Genomic DNA, 11,963 nt, shown 5'->3' on the forward strand with positions numbered 1-11,963 from the left:
GGCTCACCTATCGCTCTAGTCCCAGATCATTATGTCATCCCACTGCGCTCACAGAAGGGCGAGTAGGGAGTACCTACGCATTTTGGACCTGACAAAACAGGGATATCAAAACTTCTTTTGAGGCCGTGGGCCTTTAGGATGAGAGAAGGTGAGACGTAAAAACCAGTGCCAGATTTCTTTCTTTCTTTCTTTTTTTTAAATGGCTTTTTGCCTAAAGCAACAAGTGGTATGCTTTGATTCCTGGGACATTGTCCATTCCCCTTTGCATGTGGTGGGTCTCATCGCCCCTGTTATAACCACAGAGAGCAGAAGAGGTTGGGGCACCCCAGTCTTAATCCCAGCCAGTGCACAATTACTCGTGTACTAAGGCAAGAGACCCTACTACAGCTGCCTCCTTGCTCTCGAACCGAGCCAGGGTGTCCTACCGCAATGGCTTTCCTGCTCGTGGACAGAAGAAGAGACCCATTCCCTGCTATAGAAGGGGCGCAGAAGGCTGGCCAACCAAAAGAAAGTGTGTGTGTGTGTGTGTGTGTGTGTGTGTGTGTGTGTGTGTGTTTGTGTAAGACGGGGGAAGCACCCTGAACCCAAGATGATTCCAATCACAGAGATAACAATACTCAGCCCTCAATGTCCCTGTTCATGCACTTGAAGAGTTTGAAAAGCTTATCAATGAACTCTGCTCTGCTCTGAGCTTCCCCCCCACCCCTTGTCTTTAACGTTTTAGCTGCCAAGAGAGACGAAGAGTCTAGCTGGAGTGAATTCATTCAAGCATATCTCCTAGGGTTCCTCTACAAAGCCAAGAGACTGCCTGTCACCCAAATGGAAGAGCCTGCTAACGTTTTCTCATCTCTGCGTGCTGCCTCTTAGCCCATCCCTCTTTTCCAATAGCTCACTCCACAAGCCCCCTCAACCTCCAATCCCCACACTGAAGGGCATCTGCATTAAGCAGAATGTATCTACAGAAAGCTTCACAAATGGAGGCAGAGTCCATCACTACCCAACTTCTAGGACTTTCAAGTGTCAGAAGAGGCAGCTGCCGCTCTCTCTCTCTCAATGCCTTGCTGGCTCACTCTGTCCCGTGCTCCAGTGTCAGCCACCGTCACCACTTGGGAAATGGCAGATTGCTTTTCCGCACATGGCGTTTCGATGCCACCTCACCAGTCACGTGCTTCCTCTGACAGGACTCTACCAAGTGTCTGGCTACAGAAGCCTTCCTCTCCGGACACTCCGATCCTCCCTGGTGACTCTGTGCCCTTGAGCTCTCAATCAGTCAGAATGAAACTCTTTACCCATGCCGGGCGTGGTGGCACACGCCTTTAATCCCAGCACTCGGGAGGCAGAGGAAGGCGGACTGCTGTGAGTTCGAGGCCAGCCTGGTCTACAAAGGGAGTCCAGGACAGTCAAGGCTACACAGAGAAACCCTGTCTCGGAAAAAAAAAAAAAAAAAAAAAAAAAGAAATTCTTCACCCTTCAGATACCTCAAGAATCGTATTAAATGCTGTTGAGGTGTGTGTATACAGACACTCATAGTACCAACTGTGTTACGTCACCCCAGCTATTCCAAGTTTTTTATTTAGTTTATTTATCTTATCTGAGTTGAGTCCCACGCTTCCTATGGAAGCCTTGGCCACCTACCAGATCAGCCACATTCTCCTATGCTTCCTCCAGCCCCTCCACTCCCCCTCAGGTCTGCTAATGATACTGACATGTCTAGCTGGATGCTCAGTCATCAGACGTAGTCATGACTCCTCACCCTTACTTTTCGGCTAATGGTATTACCATCAAGATCAGCTTCCTCTTGAGCACAATGATGCGCACACACACATAGTCCAAGCACTTAGGAGGCTGAGGCAGGCAGGGGTATTACCTGACCAGAGGAAGTAAAAGAAAAGAAAAGAAAACAAAACAAAACCAGCCTTCAGAACTTGAAGAAATAAAGGATCAAAAATAAAATAAAATAAAATAAAATAAGGGGCTGGAGAGATGGCTCAGAGGTTAAGAGCACTGGCTGATCTTCCAAAGGTCCCGAGTTCAATTCCCAGCAACTGCACAGTGGCTCACAACCATCTACAACGAGATCTGGTGCCCTCCTCTGGCCTGCACGTTTACTTGCAGGCAGAACAGTGTAAACATTAAATAAACAAACAAATAAATTTAAAAATAAAATAAAATAAAAATGACCCAATTCCATTTTCTAACTGAAAGTCAAGCTACACTCCTGGGCAAAGAGCAGCTTTCATCATTTGAGATGTCTCTATACTTAATTTTCTTCCAGAATTTCAGATCTGTGTGACTAGCTATTAGCTGACGTCCCCACCATTGGATTTTGAAATCTCAATTTTCTTCTTTTTGAGTTTGCTTGTTTATTTATTCTCTCTCTCTCTCTCTCCCTCCCTCCCTCTCCCTCTCTCTCTCTCTGTATGCATATGTAATGGGGGTGTACCTATGGAAATCAGGGGACAGTTTTCAGGAGTAGTTCTCTCCTTTTACCGTGTAGGTTCTGGGGACTGACTTAGGTTCTCTGGCTTGGTAGCAAGTGCCTTTACCTGCTAAGCCATCTTACCCATCACTCTGTCTTTCTTAGAGTCTCACCATGTAGTCCAGGCTGGCTTCGAAACGGTGATCCTCTTGCCTCTAACATCCCACATGTTGAGATTACAGGGGTACGCCCTCCATGTTAGACTTTACATACTAACGTTAGACAAAGAGTGAGGCCACCCTGGTGAGGTTCTGGAACATTCTCCACTCACCTGTGTACAGACCTGAAGCCCGTCGGTAGATGTGGGAATCTGTGGGAAGAAAGTTGTGAGAGTCAAGGACCATGGTAGGGTTTCATGGGCTCAGGTCTCCCCGTGACCCGTGTCTAGGCCTGGATCTTCATGACCTTTGTATGTCTGAATTATCTCTAAACCTTAGTGCACACTGCTGAGTCATGCCAGCTGTGGGATGTCGCCCAAAGCTTAACTTTACTGAGGCTCAGCATTATCCCCCTCCAGCCCGCTCTAACTCTGTGCAGCTTTTGGAGTATTTTGAATAGCTTCTGGCCACATTTATCTTCCATTTGGTCCCGCTGGCTCCTAGGCCCCTGATGACAGAAGCAACAGGCTTCACCTTGCCAATTTTAGGCTAGATTGCTTCCAGTTCAAGCGCCCAAACAGGGCATTACCCACACAATCGATCAACCAGTCTCCTCTTGGTCTCACTTTCCCACTAGTTACGTCAAATGGGGACCCCACCCACGGGCTTGGCACAGTTATGGACTCAAGGGGTTTCTTCCACAGGGACATGGCCTGAGCCTGAGGCATCAATGGGTGTCTAGGCAGGGGAGCACCTTAGCACTCAGCACTCACCTGAGCCTTCAGCGACGCCATCGAACTCTGCTGATGGCGCAGGGGCCCGCGCACGGGCACCACCGCTGCCGATGGTCTCATTGGCCGTCACGCCGCGACTGCTCGCTCTCTTACCTTAATTTCAACTCGGCGATCTTAATAGTTCAGATTCCTCCAACAGTCTACACAAGGAAAGTTAAACCACAGACAGGTCACAATGCAGGAAATCCCGCCCAGTGTCAGTCCGCCCTGCCAGGCAGAAACTGCTCTCGTTGGCTCAGCATTTTGCTACTCTGCTCTTGGCATTGTGGGTAATGTAGTCTCTATTGCTCAGCCGTGAAACAGCATCAACCCATAGTCCATCCTCAAAAGGCTCATTTCAGAATACTTCCGCAGCAAAGGAAGAGTGTGAGTTTTATTTGGGTGAACCTATACGTATTCATAAAAGATGCTGGCACATCTTTTACCATGCTTTAGTGAAGGAATATGTTGCTACTTAAGGAAGAATTTTCGATACACTGTTGCGTGTTTTAAATCGAGGCAATTTAGGGCAAATTTAGAGAGTTATAATGACAGGAAATTCTATACATGCTTCTTTTGCAAGTTTTGTGAGGCACTCTTTTTGTTTTGAATGAGTTAAGTATAGAATAAACCATATTTACCAAGAAGAGACTTGATACCCTATGAGCATATACAAGGGGAGGTAATCCCCCTCAGTCACAGTCATAGGGGAGGGGAGTAAGGGGAAAATGGGAGGGAGGGAGGATACAAGGGATGGGATAACCATTGAGATGTAAAGTGAATAAATTAATTAAAAAAAGAATAAACCAAATTGAAAAATAAATACAGAGAGAAACTATCAAAACGTCAAATTGGGAGCTGAAAATAGCTAGCAGAAACCTCCTAGGGGAGCCCCTTTGCAAGGCAGCCAGCTAGGGGGTCCTAATGGGAGGGTTCCAGGTAGAGCAATGTCTCCTCAGGTAAAACTGCTACAGGAAAAACAAACAAACAAACAAAAAACAAAAAACAAAAACAAAAACAAAACAAACAACAACAACAACAAAAACCAAACAGCATCACATAGAGACAATATCGCCAAATTAGGTATTCACAGCATCCAGCAGAAGCTCCCGGGAGAAGGCAAGGCAGTTGTGGGGGGTTCTCTCCAAAGATGAACTTCCCAAGACCTAATTTCTCTTTCTCACTGCATGCATTTACTAATTTATTATTTGATTCTCTGTTTTGAGATAAGGTCTCACGTTCATAAGCTTGGCTGGCCTGGAACTTACTGTGTAAATCAGGCTGGCCTCTAACTCATAGAAGAGCCTTCTGCCTCTCGAGTGCACTGGGATAAAAAGCATGCAGTGTCATTCTGGGCACATTACGTCTACGTCTACGTTTACGTCTACGTCTACGTCATCTAGCTCTCTCTACATATATCTGTAATGTGCCCAGAATATGTTCGGAGAAACTGTAGTAGTGCTTGTTGGAAATGTTTACTCTGATGCTGTTCATAGGGATACATGGTTTTACTCTTCAGGCTGCTTTGCGCTTCCCTCTAAAGGAAAATGAAGATCTGACCGCCCCAAGGAATGGTTGAACAGAAGGTTTTTATCGTAGATGTGAGGGAAAGTACAGCCAGAGGAATGTGGGGCGCGGGGTGGGGCGGGGCGGGGGGAGTTGAGACCGAACAAAGAGAGATGAGGAGAGGAAGAGAAGAGAGAGAAGCGACAAGAGAATCAAGAGATGTGAGAGTGGGCCAAGAGACTCTGTAGCTGAAATGGCCGACGTGACAGGTTTCTATAGGAAAGCGAAGCTGAGGGAAGGGAAGCTGGGGGCTGGACGGGCTTAGGGTAGAGGTCAGAGTGAGAAGTGCTGAGAGGAGCCACAGGTACTGAGTGAGCCCAGAGGCCAAGCAGACCCTTTGGCGTTCTTATTGGCACCACAGCTAGCCACTTGTCCCGGCTTTCTTTGGGTCTTGGCACGCTTGCTCCTCGTCAAAGAACTTTGGGAGGGAGCAGTTCATCTCCAGACAAGACGCCTCAGAAAAAACACTCCCAAGGAAGTGCTTTTTCTTATGCTGGTTTCAAGAGACTTAACAAAGAAAGAGTTCATAGGAGTGCGCGCGCGCGTGTGTGTATATGTGTGCATCTGCATGCATGTGTTTTAGAGATTCTAGCTCATAGTCTCATCCTTGCGCAGCAAGCACTTAATGAATAGAGCCATCTCCTTTATAAAGATTTTTAAAAAACCATTAATTTATTTACTGTAGCCCTGGCTGGCTGGGACCTTGCTTTGTAGACTCATTTGTCCCCTCCCTCCCCAAACTCACAGAAAGCTACCCGAATCTGCAGTCTGAGTGCTGAGATTAAAGGCCTGTGCCATCACATCCAGTGACAAGTGGAATTTATAAGGCGTCTATGGAACAGTTGTCAGTGAAAAATTAAAAAAGTCAGACTACAAAGAAGCAGAGCACATTGATTTGAATGCATTAACAATGGCTGCAGAGTATCCAAAAATGTGTCAGGGTCACAGTAAGGGAAGAAATTAGGAAGCATTTTTTCCCCCCTGGGTATTAAATCAAGAGCGAGGCCAGATTTGAATTCTCTACTCTCTCTGTGTTTCTTTTGTCATTCTCTGTCAGTCTGTCCCATGAGTCTCAATCTGTGTCAAGCTGAGTGATGACGTGTGCTTCCGTCTGTCTGCGTGTGCTGCACAAAAGCCTTTGCTCTGTATTTATTAAACAGCATGGCAGCTTCACATGAAGGAAGGAATAACAAATACTTCACGTTTTTATAAGGGTTTAAGTCACTGACTCCAAAAGACTCCAACTGCCCCAGATAACAAACAGTGCCGCAAACGTCACTGCCCACAGATTTATCAACCTATACCCATGTCACTTCCAACATTTGTAGCGGATCTGTGTTTCCTGAGGTTTCTTCTCAACTACTTGCTATTTCATCATTTATTACCATAACATGTACACACACAGATTCATTACACTTTGGTCAGAGCCATGGGAAACTGCACGTTTTAGGATGAGAATTATGCTATGCATTAGCTTAGATTGTTAAAGGTAATTACCTGAGAAATCTAAGTCAGATTAAAAAAAAAAAAAAAGATTTATGTATTTATTATATATATAATGTTCTTCCTGCACATACACCTACAGACCAGAAGAGGGCACCAGATCTCATTATAGATGGTTGTGAGCCACCATGTGCTTGCTGGAACAGCAGTCAGTGCTCTTAACCTCTGAGCCATCTCTTCAGCCCAAGATTATTTTTTTTTTTTAAATTACATTGTTCTCTCTGAAGGCAAATTGAACAAACAGGCTGAGTGCACAATAAGAGGGCAGTCTTAAATGTTAAATGACTTCGAGGTGTCTTAACTTTGGCCGGGTGGCCCAGCGAAACATCTGTTCTCTTTGAATATAAGATATATTTTCACCATGATGCACCCCCAAAGTAGAGTGGACTTGCAAGGGCACCCTTTGCCCTTCAGTGTCTCCTCTCTAGAATGCAATCCCTGTCTGGGTCCCCTGTCTGAACCCTCAGCTGGCGTCCACAGGGGAGAGGAGTCACTTTACAGTTCTAGCCTGATCCTCTGCGGTGCTCCTTACTCAGACAAAAAAGTTTTTCTTGCTCATTGATGGGAACAGGAGTTTTTCAGAGGTGATGTCAACTCCCTTGGTATAACTGGTATTATTCCTTCCTGTGACATGATCCAGTTCTCCCCTTGGGGATGAGCTCTGAGAACATTCAGCCTTCATCTCGAGGGTTGCCGTCAACGTCATATCTATATGAGTGTGTTAGGTTCCATTCGCCACTGAGTCCTCCTCCAGCAGACACCGTCAGGCACCTGGTGTGCGGAGGACAGTCAGTCTCTGGAGGATGTGTGAGTACAGATCTCTGAAAGCATCCTCCTCTTTCACGGAAGGCCCCCTGCACAGCTTGAAGGCGCAGAGTGGGAAGGATCAGCCAGAGACTTGAATCCTGCATGGTTTGAAAACGCCTGCAGGTGAGGGATACTATCCTGCCTGCCTCCTTTTTGATGCTCTTTAACAAGGCCCTGAAAGTGCATTTGTTTTTTTAGAAACATGGGGGAGCTGGTGGCTAAAACAGTTTGTGACCATTTCTCGGAATTCACTTGCACTTTTTTTTTTTTCCTTCGAGAGTCTAAGACTATGCACTGGGTTGGTAAAATCTCTTCCAGAGTTCTGTGAGTTAAAGAGCAATTTGGGAGGTGTTTGATGACCTCTGCAGTATTTACAACTCAAACTATGCTTTGCCCAGGGGCTTAAAGTGGATGCGGCTTATTTTTATCCTTTGCCAAAAACACCTGTGTAGAGTGTCATAGTGAGACGTTAATCTGCTTCTTAGAGGGTTTCATCATCGGGGTTATTAAAAGATGAACAATCCAGTGACGTTTGACTAGCTGATTGAGCTCAACCTCATGGTACCTAGGCAGAGGACCTAGAACTCACATTGTGCCATTTCTACATCCTCCCCGCACCCCATCACAGATGCCTGCATCCTCCCGATTTTACTCTTTGTTTTGTCTTTGAGATGTCTTTATACAGCCCCAACTGTCCCCAGGCTGGCCTCGAACTCACAGAGATCCTCTGGCTGCTGCCTTCCAAGAGCCGGGATTAAAGGCATGTGCCACCGTTCTGAGCACGGCTACCGCTTTTTGAATCAAACAGGTATGGCATTTGTGCTATGTGCTTTGTACCCATTGCTGTGCCATGTGTATCACATCCTTGTTGATCGTATCCTTATTTCTGTCACATGGTTTCACAGACCAGAAGGGATGCTGCCGTTATTCAGTATTTTCACTTAGTGTCTATGGTGCTTTAATTTCATTACAGAAAGTTTAAGAATCTCACCAGCAATCCTCCTATGGGATAAACACATTCATTGTGTTCTGTTTTAGATGGAGCAGCAAGCAATGTGCTATTTCCCTTTTCACAGAGACGATTACGTACGATTATATCTTAGATAGTGGTCACCAAATTAAAAGGTTAGGGAATAGCTTTGAAAACACTTAAAAGCAAACGTAAGCACGTGTATGTTTATGCAGCAGACTTACATAACTGCAATTGCATGTCAGTGTGTGAAGACAAAGGAGAATTTCAATGTTGTTGTTTTTCCCCCTAATATCTGACAGTTACTATTTTCTTTTCTCATATATCCTTTGCCTGTATTTTCTCAACATTTTTTATTCTTTATTATTTATTCTCATGTTCTGGCTTAGAAGAATTTTTGTAGTGTAGTTTTTTTTTTTTTTTTTTTTTTTGGAAGGAAAGTGAGCGGGCCCCAGGTGAAAGTAATCTTGGTGTGGGTTTTGCTGCCTTGAAACAACTCTGACACCCCATTGAGAGGAGCCTCTGTGATAGGCCGTAAGGAGCCATTTGGGCATAGGGATTAAGGACAAGACCAGTGACACCAGCCAGGCTATTGTACTGCAAATACAAAAACCATCGATGGGAGGGGGGAACCGGAGGAGAGACCAGGGGTGCCAGACCCAGCTGGGGGCTGCGGCAGGTGGGCGGAGAGAGGAGAGAGAAGGCTGCGGGATTGGACCACGAGGGTGGAGGGTGCCAATCGCTTCTCTCGGGGAGAGGATCAGCGTGCAGGCCCGGAGACGCCTAGCGATTCGTCCCATGGAACTGATACCCGGGAGGGTTACTCTTGGTCTCTTTAACTTCCTTTCTTTATTGCTTAGGGTAGTGGAGTTGTAAGGAAGATACCTTTGTTTAATAAATTCACAATAAAAATCTAATTGTTAAGGAACCAGAGCCAACATATTTTGATCATTTTCATACCTTCCCCACATCTCCAGACACACACTCTTTCTCTACCTGATAGACTTTGTATTTTTTTTTTTTAATTTTTAATTTTTATATTTTAACCTCTACAGCACAGTTTGTGTGGCCCATAGGATCTTGGATGTGTGACCACCTACGGAAGCATGGTTGACTAGTTAGGAGCCGCATGTTTAACAGAAGCTGACTTCCCATACGTTGTAGCTATCAGGTGTCAAGCATCTTCATCAGGGCCTACTTTTCTCTCTGGAGACAAATAGTCTCCTGGTAAGCCTCTGCCTTTCCTAGTTTGCTGGGGTCTTGGAGAAAAAGTGTCTGGACAAAAGACACTTACCTGTATGTGGTTTGATTATTAGACCATCCCAAAGAGCACTTGTGGAGGTTAAAGCAGCCACTGCAATATAAAATTTAAGTGTAACCACAACGTCCAAGTAAATTATGTGTAATTCAAACAATAGTAAATCATTGCATATTTGGAAACTTCTTACGAGAAAGACCCATGTAAACATGCGAACTAATGAGCACAACATGGTGATTCCTAGGCAGTCCAGTGATCGACATGTTATGAAGAAGACAGCCCAACTTGTTTGATAATTGTCCTCTGGACGTGATGTGCAGTACCCAGGACCTTGACGGAATGTCCTGGACCGACCTGGCTGTGGGGATCTTTTTCCTGTTGCAGACGTCACTGGGAATGCTGGGGAACTCAGCCTTGCTTTGTTGTTTTATGGTCGCTGACCTCGCTGGGATCAGGGCAAAGCCCACAGACCTGATTGTTAAACACCTAACCTGGGCCAATATCATGGTTCTCTGCAGAGGAGTCCTACAGACAACGGCTGCTTTTCATCAGACATTCTATCTAGAGAAGGTTTCATGTAAACTTGCTTTATACTTCCATAGGGTTGCCAGAGGAGTATCCATTGGCTCCATGTCCCTGCTTAGTGTCATCCAGGCCATCACCATCAGCCCCAATAATTCCATGTGGGCACAGCTCAAGATCATAGCACCCAGGATCATTGGTCCATACTTGGGCTTGTGTTGGGCTACCCAGCTCTTGGTATATATTTTTATTCCTGTGTACACAACTGACATATGGGGTGGAATAAACGTTACTGGCATAGAAGACTATGGATACTGTGCTGTTGTGAATCCCGAGAGACGAGTCACCACTCTTATTGCAATTCTATTGACGTCCCGTGATGTCATTTTTTTGGTACTGATGATGTGTGCCAGTGCCTCCATGGTGTTGGTACTGCTCAAACACATGCAGAGGGTCCGTCACATCCACAGATCTCTGTCTCCTAGGTCTTCTCCTGAGACCAAAGCTACCCAAAGCATCCTCACACTCGTGAGCAGCTTTGTGCTATTCTATATAACCTCTACTGTTTTCACATCTCATATGGCTGCCCTAGATGTAAAATTTCCATGGCTGGTCAGTGCTAACGTGGCCATGACTGCATGTTTCCCAGCATGCTGTCCGTTTCTACTCCTCAGACAACATACCTCTGTTTTTAGGCTCTGCTGTACCTGTTCTTATCAGACCACACACCGTGCTCGGGTAGTCAGAGAGCTCTAAAAGCTGTTGCTGTTTGCTTCCATTTTTCTATGTCTTTTCTACTCTGTTCTGTAGAATACATACACAGAATATCTACAAAGGCCCTTCCCAATATCGTTTGTAACTTAGCCCGTGACTTAGGCCATCCGTGCTGGATGATATGAGTGCTGAAATGATTGCTGGTGATTTTTTTTCCCACGGAGGAGAATATTATACTAGCAGAGATGTTTAAGCCATGCGGCTATATGGATTATAACGATGAAGGCGAGCTTCTACGAGGATGGATGCTTTAATCAGCCTGCAGGGATCAGGGAACCCCTCCATGGATCAGCTGGGTGATGGGGGTGGGGTGGAGGGGTGAGGGTAGGGGTCAGAATTGTGTGCAGTCCACTCTGTGGAGTCTCTTCTGGGCTGGAAGACCCAGACACTGATTTATTTAATAAATATATTTTTATTTATTGTTTGGGATTTCATACATGTATTGTTTTTTAAAAAATAATTTATTCAGATCACACACTGATTGTTATCCCCTCACTTGTATCTTCCCATTTTCCCTCCCTCCCTCTTTCACCCCATTTCCCTCCCCTAGACCTGTGACAGAAGGGGACCTCCTCCCCCACCATATGATCACAGCCTATCAGGTCTCATCTGGATATTCTGCTTGCCCTTCCTCTGAGTGCCACCAGGCCTCCCCACTAAAGGGAAGTGTGTAGCCCACAATTCAGCCTCAGACACACAGTGCAGATGCTGCACGCAGGCAGGCATATGGTTAGCTGCTGGAGACAGTGCCCTTACTGGCATGGACCCAGGAACATCGTGTGGATTGCCCAGGTGCTGGGATTAAAGATGTGCACCACCACACCCGGCTTTTAAGAAGTGCTTTTTTTTGTGGTTGGTTTTAAGAGGCCCATCAAAGAAAGCTTTTATGTGTGTGTGTGTGTGTGTGTGTGTGTGTGTGTGTGTGTGTTACTGGTGATCAAATCAAGGATATTGCACAGGTTAGGCATGCTCTAACTCATCTTTTAAAGACAAAACAGAGAAATAATAATAATAAAATCTAAAACAAAAAGATAATTTTAAAGACAAAGTGTGAACAATTACAATAAATCATCCAAAATGCACTCAAATGCACGGTATTTGAATGTGCCATAAAAAGAGAAATAAAACACAGCGTTTTAATATGAGAAGGAGCTCTGATGTGAAGACTTAAAGTATTAATTCAATTACAATAGAAATGATCCTAGAAAGCATT

General features: G+C 45.3%; 2 protein-coding genes across 2 annotated transcripts in view; one reads left to right on the forward strand and one right to left on the reverse strand.

The window, feature by feature from the left end:
- LOC127203541 (zinc finger protein 883-like) overlaps window positions 1–3,070 on the reverse strand; it is an 11,092-nt gene extending 8,022 nt beyond the window's left edge. Inside the window, exon 1 of the mRNA XM_051162366.1 lies at window positions 2,751–3,070. The gene's annotated coding sequence lies outside the window, so the exon portion shown is untranslated. The remainder of the gene's footprint in view (window positions 1–2,750) is intronic.
- Window positions 3,071–9,766: 6,696 nt separating this feature from the next.
- Window positions 9,767–10,732, forward strand: LOC127203054 (vomeronasal type-1 receptor 4-like). The gene has a single exon (XM_051161868.1). It carries the CDS (start codon window positions 9,767–9,769, stop codon window positions 10,730–10,732), a length of 966 nt encoding a protein of 321 aa, XP_051017825.1.
- Window positions 10,733–11,963: the final 1,231 nt, after the last annotated feature.

The sequence above is a fragment of the Acomys russatus genome, chromosome 19, assembly GCF_903995435.1.
Source record: "Acomys russatus chromosome 19, mAcoRus1.1, whole genome shotgun sequence".
NCBI classification, from domain to species: Eukaryota; Metazoa; Chordata; class Mammalia; order Rodentia; family Muridae; genus Acomys; species Acomys russatus.

What these genes read in the sequence shown, in the direction of transcription:
- LOC127203054 (XM_051161868.1), top strand. Translation starts at nt 9,767, where the DNA reads ATGTGCAGTACCCAGGACCTTGACGGAATGTCCTGGACCGACCTGGCT.